Raw genomic sequence first — 16,960 nt, forward strand, 5'->3', positions numbered from 1 at the left:
TAAAGCAAAGTCGCTTCCCGCGTCTATCTGTATGTAGAATGAAAATGAATGAATGAAAAATACTTTATTGTACACCTTATAGAATACATTTTACAAACTTAAAAATACAATATAACAATGTACAGTAGGCGGCCTTATCGCTGGCAGCGATCTCTACCAGGCAACCCAGAAAAGACGAGGAAAATAAATGAGTCAATAACATGGTGGTGCAAAATAAATAAAAGTGCCATCCTTAAATCTTTAACTCTGCACAACGTATTTTGATACGGTTTTTTTTAATAAATAGAGTGATTCCTGACGAAGGTTTTTGTATACAATTTATTAGGTTTTAGACAAAGCGAGCGAAACCACGGGCGGGAAACTAGTTTCCTAAAATATCCACCTATCCACCTACAAATAAACATATGAACAAACAAGTGAATGTGACACGACATAAACAAAAACGCGTGATGCGCCTAGTATTGAAGATGAGCCGTTGCGTAACTATCGTGAGCGCCCCGCCTTGCAGTGAACGTGCTCGTTATACCGGGTTACGGTATCTTACCACTAGTAGCTTTGCGAATACATGCTAATAACTGTGCCCGCGGCTTTATCGATATTGCTCGGCTCCTATTGGTCTTAGCGTGATGATATTATAGCCTATAGCCTTCTTCGATAAACGAGCTATCTAACATTGATAAAATTTGTCAAATCAGAAGCGTTGTTAATATTTGCGTAAATAAGGTACATGATCACTGAATGCCATTGCCATGTCATGCCATTTTACCACGCTTATCATTACATAGTACATACATATTTAAAACACAGTTGTTGACGCGTCGATCCGTCCATATGCACTCTTATATCTTTAAAAGTACGCAACGGATTTTGATGAAGTTTTTTTAATAGATATAGTGGTTTTAGTATATCATTTATTAGAATTTAAACAAAGCGGGCGAAGCCGCGGGCAAGAAGCTAATAAATAGCTACTCTCTTTGAATGAATGAATGAATGAATGAATACTCTTTATTATACATACACAGAAATACAGTTTGTTACATGGTTGAGATAACTTATGACTAAATTAACTTATTATATATAAACAAACTTAAAATATATATATGTACAAAGAGCGGCTTTATCGCTCGTGAGCGATTTCTTCCAAGCAAGCCAACTGCCTACTCTTTAATTTGTTCGTTTATTTATTTTTTAATAGTATAGGTCTATGGCCGCGTTTCCACCAATAATGTGCGAGGAGGTGTAGCAATGATTGCGTTTGTAAAGAACCAATCATATCGCTTCATTTAGTTTGAAGTTTGAAGCGATACTATTGGTTATTTACAAACACATTCCTCGCTACATTTCCTCGCACATTATTGGTGGAAAAGCATCCTTAGGCCGGTTGCTTCACCGACCATCAATGCGTACGTCAGTCGCGCTTGTCATATGTATGGAAATTCATAAAACCGTTCATAGCTAGACCGACCATACGCACGCGTATTTCCATACATATTATGACAAGCGTGACTGACGTACGCACTGATGGTCGGTGAAGCTCTGCAACCGGCCTTAATGTCAACGCGTATACTTACCCGTTATTCTGGCTATTTTATATTTAAGAAATTAAGACTAGTGTACCCTATCTGTTTCGATTAGCTTACAATGGTATAAACAACTACATCTTCTCTACCACTGGTTGCCTAGCTTTACATCTTGCCACGACCGGGACTCAGATTAATTATCGAGCTATATGTATTCCGCAATCCACCGTTTTAGTGTTAGCCGTTCGCTATAAATTCGCTTTTGACAGACTAATAGACAGTGTCATATCTAAGGCCCTTCGCTCATGGAGCTACTCAAAAAGAACTAGTCACAAACTCAAATTACTAACGAGTTGCCTGAGCGTCACAGCCCATACATGTTCTATGGAGATTCGCACACGACGCGACTAGTTACTAACTGGTGAGTAACGCGTTAGCAACAAATCACGCGCGACGCGTCGTGTCGGTCTCCACGCTACTGGTTTCCCGAGTTTCCTTGCTTTTTATGATAAAAATGAACGAGCAAACATTGACAAGTGACTGAAACCTTATAACTTGAGTAGCGTTGTATGCGAGATACAATTTGTAACTGGTTTGTAATCGTAATTACTGATTAGTTCAGTCATTTTTGAGTAGCTCCATGAGCGAAGGGCCTAAGTATTATGACTCCCGGGATTATGGTAAATTGATATAGTCATAAATATATAATCGTGGCTATAACTATCGTATAAGGCCCTTCGCTCATGGAGCTACTCAAAAAGAACTAGTCACAAACTCAAATTACAAACGAGTTGCCTGAGCGTCACAGCCCATACATGTTCTATGGAGATTCGCACACGACGCGACTAGTTACTAACTGGTGAGTAACGCGTTAGCAACAAATCACGCGCGACGCGTCGTGTCGGTCTCCACGCTACTGGTTTCCCCAGTTTCTTTGTTTTTTATGATAAAAATGAACGAGCAAACATTGACAAGTGACTGAAACCTTATAACTTGAGTAGCGTTGTATGCGAGATACAATTTGTAACTGGTTTGTAATCGTAATTACTGATTAGTTCAGTCATTTTTGAGTAGCTCCATGAGCGAAGGGCCTTATAAAAGCGGAATTTGGTGATCTTACCGAGAAATTATTTTATATAATTCAGAATTTCATGAGAATTGGTCCAGCTGTTTCGGAGGAGTATGGTAACTAACATAGTGACACGAGAATTTTACAAATATAGAGATAAAGTTATCTAAGTGTTTGAAAAACTGATAAATATACTTCTAAATAAAAATAATAAACAAGTCAAAAATATCGATAAACATCTTATTTCCTATTACGGCACATCACTAGCCACAATTAATGTCATGTAGGTACGCGATACGTATACTACGCGTGAAGGAATACATTTTACACACTCCGCCGGTCTTACTACACACGCTACTGTCACTAGTGATGTGATGGGTATCGATAAATTACGTGATACGCACTCATATTTAAATTTGTGAGGTTAGCTCACTTTAAATTTAGAATACCGTGCTTTCTTTATAGTGTCGATAAACATTAAATAAATTATTTTTTTTAAAGTATGCCTGCGTAGAATTTTATAAGTTTTGAATCTAAGTCAATAAAATATTGTTTGACGAGATAAAATATAGGTAATAAATAAGTTCCAGCAAGCACAACTCTATTAGAGGCATATGATCTGATAAACAGTAACTTTTATAATAATTAGGATTTATTATCGCACGATATTAACAAACAATACTAAATATACTTTCAAAGTATTACGATAATTAATTTATTATACGAGAAGGAGGATCAATTATTATCCCTAATTAAAAAAATAACAATTACCTACACACGCATCACTACCCAAGCTCAATTATACGCATCAACAATCAACACAATTAATTAAAACCTCATCGTTAACTAGCTGTGCCCCGCGGTTTTACCCGCATTGCTTTGCTCCTATTGGTCTTAGCGTGATATTATATAGCCTACTAGAGGTCCGCCCCGGCTTCGCCCGTGGTACATATTTTGCAATAAAAGGTAGCCTATGTCCTTTCTCGGGTATCAAAATATCTCCATACCAAATTTCATGCAAATTGGTTCAGTAGTTTAGGCGTGATTGAGTAACAGACAGACAGACAGAGTTACTTTCGCATTTATAATATTAGTATGGATATGTTGACCCGACTTTTTAGTAACTTCATACAAAATTTGAAGTAAATTCACGCTGTACTTTTTGAGTATATCCCGGACAAACAGACAAACATACAAAATCGATAGTTTTGGCTTCGATATCGGCTATAGATCACGCCCCAAGTATTCTTTAAAAAAATATTCAACGCACAATTTTGACTTTCCCACGATTTTATTATACGTATAGATGACTTTATCGATATCGATAACGCACAACACTAGTGGAGGCGTGTCCCGGGCGCGGCAGCTTTCGTAACAGCCGATGTTTCCAATCGCGAATAGAAATCGTAATAGTAATAGTATTATAGACTTTTATTACGGGAATATTAAAGAAAGGATAGTTCACAAATTCATGGGCATGCAAATGTACAAATATTATAACTTAGGCCTTAGACAATTGTTACAGACGTGCGTGAGTGTGATCAATTTCTTTTTTTATGTTATTTTTACAAAAAAGAGGATATGTGTGTGTTTGAATAATTTGTTTTTAAGGGGCAGTATCAAAAACTGCTGCACCATATTTGAAAATCTTTTCACCAGGAACAATATTCCTGAGTGACATAGGACTTAGCTATCATTTTTAGTGTACAAATAAATAACAGCCTGCTAGTTAAAAAAGCTAGGCTCTTAATTGAATGGCTGCTTCACATAATTGGTTGCGATTTTATTTAATTGAATAATATGTCGTATTGGAATTTGGAAATATATCTGAATAGCGGAAATGATATTTAGGAAAAAAAATGTAACTACACAATATTTTTACCTCATTCTCAAAAACCATATGCACAGTTTTCAAACCATCTTCAAACCCAAACAAATCCTACAAATTGGGCTTACAACACTATCTTGAACAGACAAGCCAATGGTTCAATTATTGATTCGTATCAATTCAAATGGCCCGTCAAATTAGTGAGAATTCGTTACAACAGCGCTCGTTAGTGCGATCTTTGATAGAATATATGTATACAGTGTTTCTTGAACGTACTGTATATACTGTTTATGTAACATACTGTATACATAGTATACCAGTAGTGCCCCGCGATTTCACACGCACCTTAAAGTTTATTATTTTTAAATTGCACGCCTCATAATCGAAGCGTTGAGGTGGGTACTACTGTCACTTCGCGCAAAACATCTGATTTTTCAAACTTAAAATGTCTTTATGTATCATACATTGCACTTGTAAGATAATACATACACACATATATTAAGAAAAAACACTATTTTTAACGTTCATAATATTTTTGATGTCATTTTTGTTATTTAAACTAGTTAAAAAACAGTTTAAAAAAGTTCTGTCTTGGACGTCCGTGTGTCTGTATGTGCGGATCCTTTTTCTTGTTAACACGATAGCGACCGAAATACTTTACTAATCGAGTCTTTTTTTTTCTCTTACGCTTGAGTATGCTCAGGAATAGAACCCTTTCATTTTTCAGGGTCTGATTCGATGTGGTTTAATTGTTATTAAATAAACAAAAATAATAATTAATAAATATTTATTAAAAAAAAATTATGAGGCGTGCACTTTTGGATTTTCCAAATTATTTTTTTAACCTTTTGAAAAGAAAGAAAGAAACATTTATCTGGATCTTTCACCATTTTTATTACAAACTTGCGGTCCGCCCCGGCTTCGCCCGTGGTACATGTTTACGTTTTCTCTACATAAGAACCATCCTCGTACTTCCAGGAATATAATAAAAAAAGAATTATCGAAATCGGTTCAGCCGTTCTCGAGTTATGCGCTTACCAACACATTTTGCGATTCATTTTTATATATTACAAATGTAATCAATCGTGAAATCCCAAATAGACATCCTTTCGCATTTTTAACATGTATTAGTAACTATGGATTATCAGAACTTGTTGCTATGTTTAATGTTTATTACCTTAGGTACATGCGTACCGTTCTATAAAATATTATAAACGCTAAAGATGTTTGTTACTATTTCACGTAAAACTACTGGATGGATTTGGATGATATTTTTTAACAGGAATATAGGTTAAACATCAGAATAGCACATAGGCTACAGAAATATTAGATTTAACAAGCGGGATCGTTCGCAAGTGAACCCGCGTGGCACAGCTAGTGAAACATATTATTCTATAAAAAGCATCTAGTTTATTTCTATTTTTTAACATTCACTCCAAACAAGAAGGTAAGATGTATACCTATATGGTGAATGTATTGTGAATTTGTGAGGCGTGTCGCTACTATGTATATGACAAGTGATAACTGCGTTAAAAACAACCGACTTCAAACTTGCACTTGCAACATTTACAAATACAGACAAAAATGCTCATAAAATAAAAACTACTGAGCCTATCCTAATAGAATTTTGATGGGACCAATTCGACACCATCCCGCATCGAACAAAAAAAGAATCACGTAAATCGGTTGAGAAACCTCGGAGTAATCGGTGTACATACATAAAAAAAAAAACATACCGGCCGAATTGATAACCTCCTCCTTTTTTTGAAGTCGGTTAAAAATAGTATTACAAAATATACATAAATTATACTAAGGGCTGATTTTTCAATCCTTGGTTAAAACTTATTCATCGAATAACGTATTAAACTACCATTTCAAAAATGTATTGTAATTGTCCGTATTTGACAGTTTACAGGTGACATTTTAATATGTTCGTGTAATACTTTATTGGACAGATAAATTTTAACCAAGGATTGAAAAATCGGCTCTAAATATATTATATAGATACCTCCATAGATGTAGGCAGCATGACGCTTCGGCGCCCCGCGCCCTCAATATCGTCCTGTATAAAAAGAGTATATTTAAAAAGTAAAAAAAGACAATATTTATATACTTACAAATATATCAGTATCGACTTTCCAATGAAAAATGACGAATATAAAATTATACCTCTAATTTTATACAACTAAAGAGTTTGATTATTTGGACACGCTAATCTCAAGAACCACGGGTCCCATTTGAAAAATTCTTTCGGTCTTAGATAGTCCATTTATCAAGGAAGGCTATTATAGGCTATATAACATCACTCTACTACCAATAGGAGCAGAGCAACAAACAAAAATGTAGCAAAAATAAAAAAAAAAAATATTTTTTCATATATTTTTCTTAGTTTTTCTATACTTTGTTGATAGGGTCAGCTAGTTACAACCATTCTTACCATTTTCCTACACTTCTAAGAAACTTATTACAGAATGAAATCAAAGAAAAATGCACGGAAAATCTTATTATTTTCTCTGTTTAACAAAAAACATTGACGTTAATATAATCGTCGCGTGCGACGATGACAGTTCACGCGAAGACAGGACGTCTGTCGGGTCAGTTTGCTGTTTATCTAGTGACTAGATTTCCGCCCGCGGCTTCGCCCACGTTTTCAAAGGAAAGCCTGCATGATTCCCGTTCCTGTGGGATTTCCGGGATAAAACCTATCCTATGTGTTAATCCAAGTTACCCTCTATGTGTGTGCTAAATTTCATTGTAATCGGTTCAGTAGTATTTGCTTGAAAGAGTAACAAATACACACACACATCCTCACAAACTTTCGCATTTATAATATTAGTAGGAAGGAAATAGGAAGTAGGATACTAGTATAAAATACTTATTTTAACAAAGAACTACACCACTTTCAAATTATCAGAAATAGACCTTTAAATGGGACCACCTAGGAGGCACCAGTTTTCAAATAAAAATCTTAATTCTAATTTGAAATACCCACAAAAATACAGTCGAATTGAGAACCCCTCCCTTTTTTGGAGATTGTTTGAACTCGCATATCTCATAAGCTACTGCATCGATTTCAGAAATTCTTTCACTGTTGCATAAATAATTTACCACAAACCGCTTATAATAAATAAGACATAAATAAATACAATAATTCTTCACGAATTCATAACCTTTCTTCATTCGAATATTCATTAGAAACGCCTAAGTTTTTCCAAATATTTCCGAATTGACAATATACAATAAAAGAATGTATGTTTGTTCACCTAACCAATTACCAAACCAAAATCGAAACCCTGGACATTGCGTCACCAGAGAGAGAGGGTAAATGGAGCAACATCGCCGTCCTTGTCGCACGGATGCCGTGGGAACTTAGCATTTTGCTTTCACCGAGATACCCTAAAAATATATGGCTCAGTCACACGCACTGTGCTTTTGGAAGGACAAATCTTTAACTAATGGTCTGTTTCTGCCTGAGATTCATTAGGTTATAGATGCTGTTGCGATACACCTTTCAAGGTATCAGCTGACAAATTTTCCACTAAGATAGAGCATGCTGACATTATATTTTCATTAAGGGCCGATTTTTCAATGCTTGGATAAAACTTATCCGTCAAATAAAGTAACACGATAATATTAAAATGTCACGTAAACTGTCAAATACGGGCAATTAGAATACGTTTTAAAAATGGTAGTTTTATACATTATTCGACGAATAAGTTTTATTCAAGCATTGAAAAATCAGCCCTTAAAGTAATAAACGACCACCAGGTAATAAAACAAAGTCGACGCGTGCTGTTCGTCTGTCTGTTCGCGAAGAACACAAACAGATTTTCATTCTGTTTCTACCAATGAATAAACATGGTTCTCGAGAAAAGTTTTAGTTTATGAAGAAAAATAATTTGGAAAATCCAAAAGTGCACGCCTCATAATTTTTTTTTAATAAATATTTATTAATTATTATTTTTGTTTATTTAATAACAATTAAACCACATCGAATCAGACCCTGAAAAATGAAAGGGTTCTATTCCTGAGCATACTCAAGCGTAAGAGAAAAAAAAAGACTCGATTAGTAAAGTATTTCGGTCGCTATCGTGTTAACAAGAAAAAGGATCCGCACATACAGACACACGGACGTCCAAGACAGAACTTTTTTAAACTATTTTTTAACTAGTTTAAATAACAAAAATGACATCAAAAATATCATGAACGTTAAAAATAGTGTTTTTTCTTAATATGTGTGTGTATGTATTATCTTACAAGTGCAATGTATGATACATAAAGACATTTTAAGTTTGAAAAATCAGATGTTTTGCGCGAAGTGACAGTAGTACCCACCTCAACGCTTCGCTTATGAGGCGTGCAAAAGATATGAAGCTTTTGACAACGAAAAGCCGCAAGTTTAGATTACGTTAAGTTCCTAATTTATGTTAATTATAAAGAAATACATTTTTAGTACTTATCCCTTTTGCTTAGTCAATTGGCAGTCGGATAATAATAAGCGGTCGAAGCCGCGGGCAGAAATAAACATAGAAATTATGTAACATACATACAAATTAATATATGTGGACTGCGCTTTATAAGGTGTGCCTCTCATCTCGACCTTCATCAGTCGTGTTGTGCATCACAAGGTTTTTGTACTAGTAAATTCATTTATTTATTTATTTAATTTATTTACTAAGATTTGTCCGCGTGGTCAAAGGAAATTCTCATAGAAATAAGATGCATAACCGCGGTAAAAAGTAGCTTACCTATCTATACTTACTTACTAATATTATAAAGCTGAAGAGTTTGTTTGTTTGAACGCGCTAATCTCGGGAACCTCTGGTCCAATTTGAAAAATTATTTCGGTGTTAGATAGCCTAATTATCGAGGAAGGCTATAGGCTATCATCACGCTAAGACCAACAGGAGCTATTATACTTATTTTCATCATGTATTAGTTACGAATGAACTAGATTATGTATGAAATTTGTTACATTTTTATCTGGGTAGGTGCACGAGTGAAAACGCAATATAAATCTACTGTTGTCAGGAACTACTGGTCCGATTTGAAAAATTCTTTCGATGTTAGAAAGCCCATTTATCGAGGAAGGCTATAGGCTATATAATCATTACCCTAAGACCAACAGGAGCGGAGCAGTGGTAAAACCGCGAAGCGCAGCTAGTAAAAAATATATATTTTTTGTTTTATTTTACCAATTATTTTACCGTGCAGGTTTTTAGAAACTTCTTATATGAACAAACCCTTACAATTAATTACATCTTTTTGTCTGTCAGTGCCTTCGAACATTAATGCGTATCACGAAGTCACGATTTCGCCTCTAAAGTGATGCATATGAAATAATTGCTATTAACAAGTTAATTATTATTTATTTGTGTTTAAAATTTAAAATGGGGAATTTCAAAATCTTTTTAAAATAATGCGAACGTATTGTAATGAATATTTTAGAAAAAGTAGATATAGTAACTAGTGATATAAATACAATTTTTTTGTTTCTTTCAAATATCGATATCACAGTCAAAACTTATTTTTTATACTTTCAACATTTCCATAATAACTTAGTTAAATTCACATCAAATCTGCAAAATAATATGTATTTTCAACCGAATAAAAAACAAGAATTAATATAATAAGGAACGGATGAAAATACATATTAATTTATATTAGTACCTAGATAATATTTTTTTACAACAGCCTATCACATTCCTTTCCTTGAGTAAGTGCAAAGCAAACCGCGTGAAAAGCTAGCATTGAGTTTATTCTCAGTACATAATATAAAGATCATATAAGTGAAGGTTAGGCAGAGATGAGCGCAGCGCCACACCTTTTACAATCTACATATTCGAGTTATCTATATGTCACCGTCATCTGGTTATTTATTTATTTATTTTATAATAATAATAAATAATAATAAATTCTTTATTCTTTAAGAGTAACAGAGACTCATTTTACACACAATACACAAAAATCACTAATACACATATAAAATTAAGCTCACAATCATAAAATATAAAATTGACATGTCACAAATAATAATAATCAATATAAAATCACAGAAATATTAAATAAAAATTAAAATTAAACTACGCAATAAATAATTAATCTAAAAATACAAATTATAAAATTGACATGTCACAAATAATAATAAATTTAACATAACATAATATTAATTCTTAGATAATATAATTTACATTGATGCAATCATAAACTCATTCAAGTTTTTCTGTGCACCATAAGCCCACAAACTGCTACAAATGTTTTAATACTTATTGTTAGTTGTTATCCTAATGAGGGTATTTAGAAAATTTTTAGTGACGAGCGACTTCGGTAATCTTGCTGGCCGTGTAAACATACAGTATGTTCCTTTCGTGAATCTATAATTTTGTATTATTTGGTTGAATCTGCTATTTGATAGAACGACTAGCAAGTTCATTGAATGACGACATTAAATCGATAGACTGAAGGACAACTTGTAAAGTTGTTGAATGTAACGTTCAACGTCTTGACTGAATGTGTTAGCGTGACGTGACGCTTGTTAAATCAAAGTTCGGCCTAGTCATTCAATTTAATGTCATCATTCAATGAAGGCGCTAGTCATCAATCAAATAGCAGATTCAACTAGATGACTGCAACATATACCTATGTAATAAAGTCATAGCAAAGTCAAAACTGTGCATTGAATATTTTTTTTAAAGAATACTTGAGCCACAGAATACATAATAGTAGCTAAACGCTACAGAACGGACACTCTCCGCCTCCCGCCAAAATTAAACTTACCTCACCCCCGCGCGATCAGACATAAAATGGGCCATATTTTTCTGCAAGGACGATACGCAACGAAGATTGACAACATTAATCAAATTGACTTAAAGTAATTTTATTATTTTGGATTTGTGATTATCGTTTTTCGTAGAAAATGGTTAGATATTGTGCTGTTTACGGATGTATTTCATCAGAAAAACGCGAATTTTTTTTTACGCTAGTCACAAATGTGCCAACCATAAAGCGTTAACACACACATTTGCAGTCTCTACAGTGTGACTGTCAAAACGATCATTTTGTATGGAGTGTCCGGGGTGTGCTTGAGCCGTGATCTACAGTCGATATCGAAGACAAAAATACAGTTTTTAGAATTTTTCTCTCTTTGTAGGTAACATGTCCGACTGAAAGTCAAAAACGAATGCATGGATTTACTTCAAATTTTGCATGAATATTACTAACATGCGGGTCAACATATAGTCTGTATATCATCATGCTAAGACCAATAGGAGCGGAGCAATGCGAGTAAAACCGGGGCACAGCTAGCTCTATGCTTCTATACTATAATATTATAAAGAGGAAAGGTTTGTATGTACCTATGTATGTATGGTTTTCACGCATAAACTACTGAACCCATTACAATGAAATTTAGCACACATATAGAGGGTAACTTGGATTAACACATAGCATAGGTTTTTTCCCGGAAATCCCACGGAAACGGGAACTATGCGGGTTTCCTTTAAAAACGCGGGTGAAGCCGCGGGCGGAAAGCTAGTCCTAAATACAATCCGTTCTAAGCCGTGGGTGGCCAAATAACCGATTACTACTATTAGTTCCATTTCACACCTACTAATGTCGTGATTTATAACTATCGATAAATACCGAAATATCGATTCGAATACGATTTTACGATATATCTCGTTATCTAGAAACATTGAATGAAGTCAGTGCTTCCCAAACTGTGAACGGACTTAACAATAGCTTTTTGCAATCAAATTTTATTATTTAAAGCTTTTAGTAAGTTAAATAAAAATACATTCATACCAATACTAGCTTTCCACCCGCGGCTTCGCCCGCGCAGTCAAAGAAAAACCCGCATAGTTCCCGTTCCCGTGGGATTTCCGGGATAAAACCTATCCTATGTCCCGGGGTAAAAAGTAGCCTATGTCCTTTCTCGGGTATCAAAATATCTCCATACCAAATTTCATGCAAATTGGTTCAGTAGTTTAGGCGTGATTGAGTAACAGACAGACAGACAGAGTTACTTTCGCATTTATAATATTAGTAGGGATTATAAAGCTGAAGAGTTTGTTTGTTTGAACGCGCTAATCTCAAGAACTACTGGTCCGATTTGATAAATTATTTCCGTGTTGGGTAGCCCATTTATCTTTAGGTTATATATCATCACGCTAAGGCCAACAGAAGCGGAGCCATGCGTTTAAAACCGCGGAGTGCAGCTAGTAGTAATGAATAATAATAAAGTAAATTTTTAGAAAAAAAACAAAAACCGACTTCAAGACTATACCTATATGTACATTGTACAAAATTAAATAATTTCTGATAAACAGTGTATATGCCTACAAAATTTGAGGGTTTCCCTCGATTTTCCCGGGATCCCATCATCAGATCCTGACCTGGTGCCAATGGGACCACCTCTGACGTACTATGATCTACCAAATAAAAAAAGAATTATTCAAATCGGTTTATAATTGCCGGAGTAATCGCGTAACAAATATACAAAAAAAAAAAAATACTGTCGAATTGAGAACCTCCTCCTTTTTTGAAGTCGGTTAAAAATATTATAAACAGGAAAGGTTTGTATGTATGTATGGTTTTCACGCATAAATTACTGGACCGATTTTGATGAAATTTGGCACAGATAATCTTTAGACCCTGAGAAAGAACATAGGTTAACTTTTATTGCGAAATATGTACCACGGGCGAAGCCGGGGCGGACCGCTAGTGAATAATATGCTGAAATCATAACATCAATTTCTGTTTAAACTGCAATATTATTTTCTTATTATTGTCTATTAAAAATCGATAGATATATTCTAACGATATTGTTGAATGCATTTAAAAAAACTTAATTTTATGTTTAAATAGCGGTCCGCCCGGCTTCGCCCGTGGTACGTCTTTACGTTTTCTCTACATAAAAACCATCCTCGTACTTCAAGGAATATAATAAAAAAAGAATTATCGAAATCGGTTCAGCCGTTCTCGAGTTATGCGCTTACCAACACATTTTGCGATTCATTTTTATATATAAGAAGAAGATTATTATACCTTAACTGACTCCGTTTAGATTTTTTTATGTAAATTAAAAGCTTATGCTTTTTCGTGGAGAAAAATTTAATGCTATCTATAGTATGCAACCCAACTACTGACTTATTACATTTTAAATCGCCTCGATTATTTTACTTGACTATTTTTTATGACTAAGAGCCGATTTTTCAATCCTTGGTTAAAATTTATCCGTCCAATAAAGTATTACACGAACATATTAAAATGCAACCTGTAAACTGTCAAATACTGATAATTACAATACATTTTTGAAATGTTATTCGATGAATAAGTTTTAACCAACGATTGAAAAATCAGTCCTTAGACTGGCAAGAGATGGCCGCAGGATAGAGTCAAATGGAAGCTCTTATTGTCGGAGGCCAAGACTCACTTTGGGTCCCTGCGCCACTCTAGTATTTTTTATGACTTAATAACAAAAACCTACAGTAATTATAACTCATAAATCATTAGTGACAGTACCAAGGTAAACCATGCAGTTTAATAAAAACACGTAAAAAATTTAGAGCAGTCAAAAAACTTGTCAGTAATTACGATCAAAACCATAACCTTACATAAAGAGAGGTCAATGTAATAACATCATTATAATTTCGAAATTTTAGTGCTGATAAAAGTGTGTACAGTTTTGTCTTCTTCTGCATATAACTAGTGATACGCCCCGGTTTTGCACGGGAGCAGTTGTACAATACTAACTATGCTCCGCGGTTTTAACCGCAGTGCTACACTCCTGTTGGTCTGAGCGTAATGAGCCTATAGCCTTCCTCGATAAATGGGCTATCTATCACCGAAAGAATTTTTCAAATCGGACAAGTAGTTCCTGAGATTAGCGCGTTTAAACAAACAAAAAACTCTTCAGCTTTATAATATTATATTAGTACAGATGTTATGCTCAAAGACCGAAAACGCACATTAACAAGCGTTGTGGTCCCAGAAAATCCTACGAATAGGTATTATAAATGCGAAAGTCTGTGAGGATGGATGGATGTTTGTTTCTCTTTCACGTAAATACTACTGAACCGATTACAATGAAATTTGGTATGTAGACGACCGAGAATAAGACATAGGCTTTTTATCCCGGAAATCCCACAGGAAACTTAAATGTAAAAAGCATAAAATACACACATCAAGTGAAGATTTAAAATCTAAATTATTTAAATTTAAAGTAAAGATAACACTCACCATGTAAACCATCAAGTATCGTCAGTGTTCGTTTCGTAGTTTTCGAACTGCAAACAAACAAACAGATTAAAACTAACATGAAAAATAAGGATACCATTTAAAGTACTACAATAATCTCGCAATCAAAACACAAACATTTATTTATTCAATTAGACTTCTTCTAGAAGCACTTTTGAATCGTCATTACATATTTTTAACATTTACCATCGATTCGGAAAGCAGTATCTATGGAGAAGAACCGGCAAGAAACTCCATAATATTTCAGGTTCACAAAAAATACAAATCTGTTGGAGTTTGAAGAAAACATAATTTTAGACAGAAAGAGGCTACTTTTTCATGAAAAAAATTATTTTCAAAGTCACAAGTTAAAATTCGATTGAGTTGATCAAGCGTCCGCCCCGGATTGGCGGGAAAAGATGCGGGTTCGAGTCCCGCCTCGTGATCGAATTTTTTATATTCTTTATAAATTTATATTTACCAACGATTCGGAAAACAGTATCGCTACTTCCCTACTAATATTATAAACTACTAATATTATAAATGCGAATGTAACTCTGTCTGTCTGTCTGTCTGTTACGCTTTCCCGCATAAACCTCTCAACCGATTTTGATGAAATTTGGCACAGACAATCTTTATACAGGCTACCTTTTATCAAAACACCACGCGGGCGAATCCGCGGGCGGAAGCTAGTAGTAAATAAAAATAATAAAAAATATACTTACTCTTAAATAAATGTGCGACTAATCTTCATACTTCATATACTTAAATATCTAATACTGGCCTTAAATTCAATATATTTTGTGTCTCACATTGTTGCTATGCTATTTTGTTTCTTATATATATGTAGTTAGGGCATATTTTCATCCATTTCAATCTGTAACAAAGAAATATTTATTTAATTAACATACTATAGACATTTGTTTTACTAGCTGTTGCCAGCAGCTTCGCCTGCATGGAAAAGATATATTTTCATACCCTATTTTATCCCCTTGGGGTAGAATTGATCAAAATTCTTTCTTAGCGGATGCCTACATCCTAACATCTACCTGCATGCCAAATTTCAGCCCGATACGTCCAGTGGTTTGGGCTGTGCGTTGATAGATCACTATGTCAATTGGTCACTTTTGAGTTAAATATAATATATATATTATATATTTAAATTTAATACTGTTTTTACGAGAATTTTAAATAATATAATATTGTAAGAGTAAGAATCTTTTAGTGACATTTTATACGCTTTATAATAAAAAAGCATCATGTATATGCGAAAGTAAATAATGTTTTATTGGAATTTGACAAAATATGTTCTTTGGGAAAAGTTGTTCAGTTTTATGTATGAGTATTTTGTTACATTCTGTATACGTAAATATGATAATTCATATAAATACACAAATACCATAACAAAAAAGTTTGTCAACAAACAATTTAAAATAATTAATAAAATAATTATCCATTTACGTTATTTTTATTTTCTTTTTTGCTGATCCTACCATCTGTCAAAGTCAGCTTTGGCCGCCATTGAAGATTCGTTTCTTTATTGAACTGCCTAATATGAATATTGAATAATATATATTTCAGATAATATATATGTTACTAATATAATGAATAAATTGCGTTTAAAATCCGTTAAAAAGTCTTTAATGTATAATACTTGCGTAAAATCAAACACTAGAGAATACTAGCTTAATGTTTATTTATTACACAAATTCACCTTAATATTATAACACTCAGGGATCAGATATATATCCAACGGTGAAATAATTCTTGATATCGGTCCAGTAGTTACCGAGATAAGCATGTTCAAACAAACAAACTCCTCAGTTTTATATTATAAGAAGACTTTATCACAGTTCCTTTTTATTATGAGAAAACTTTATTAGATTAACTTTTTTTGAAATTGTTTAAATTTATATATATATAACTAGCGGCCCGCCCTGGCTTCGCCCGTGGTACATATGAAAAATAGATGTTGGCCGATTCTCAGACTTACCCGATATGCACAGAAAATTTCATGAGAATGGGTCCACCCGTTTCGGAGGAGTATGCAGACTAACATTGTGACACGATAATTTTATATATAAGATGTATATGCAGAAAAAATTATTATAAACAAATTAGTTAACTGAATTTCTTGGCTCTTGTCTCTTTTAGGCCATTAATTGTTATAGGATAAAAAAAGAGAAGTAACATATTGCCCATTCTACTAGAATTAATATTCATATAACCAGTTCATCAGAATATCAGTCAATCAAATAAAATACCATATATAGTTAAATTATTCTGCTATTCTTGTAAGCATCTGAT

At 33.9% G+C, this 16,960-nt stretch overlaps 2 protein-coding genes and 1 long non-coding RNA gene across 3 annotated transcripts in view; 1 reads left to right on the forward strand and 2 right to left on the reverse strand.

Moving 5' to 3' along the window:
* LOC149475381 (extracellular matrix protein 2-like) overlaps positions 1–16,960 on the forward strand; it is a 157,272-nt gene that overhangs the window by 74,441 nt on the left and 65,871 nt on the right. The gene's annotated exons all lie outside the window — the stretch shown is intronic.
* Positions 1–16,960, reverse strand: part of LOC149475383 (uncharacterized) — a 96,413-nt gene that overhangs the window by 27,286 nt on the left and 52,167 nt on the right. The window lies entirely within an intron of this gene.
* Positions 1–16,960, reverse strand: part of LOC149475384 (uncharacterized) — a 41,885-nt gene that overhangs the window by 24,178 nt on the left and 747 nt on the right. The window contains exons 2-4 of the mRNA XM_089713478.1: positions 15,379–15,530; positions 14,657–14,703; positions 6,426–6,479 (exon numbers count right to left, since the gene is read on the reverse strand). Coding sequence (XP_089569604.1) covers positions 6,426–6,479; positions 14,657–14,668 — 66 coding nt within the window. The 5' untranslated portion in view covers positions 14,669–14,703; positions 15,379–15,530. The remainder of the gene's footprint in view (positions 1–6,425; positions 6,480–14,656; positions 14,704–15,378; positions 15,531–16,960) is intronic.

Source organism: Colias philodice, chromosome 30 (genome assembly GCF_061535455.1).
Source record: "Colias philodice isolate Cphi_HAF_F1 chromosome 30, ilColPhil1 Martin Lab GWU primary, whole genome shotgun sequence".
Classification (NCBI taxonomy): domain Eukaryota; kingdom Metazoa; phylum Arthropoda; class Insecta; order Lepidoptera; family Pieridae; genus Colias; species Colias philodice.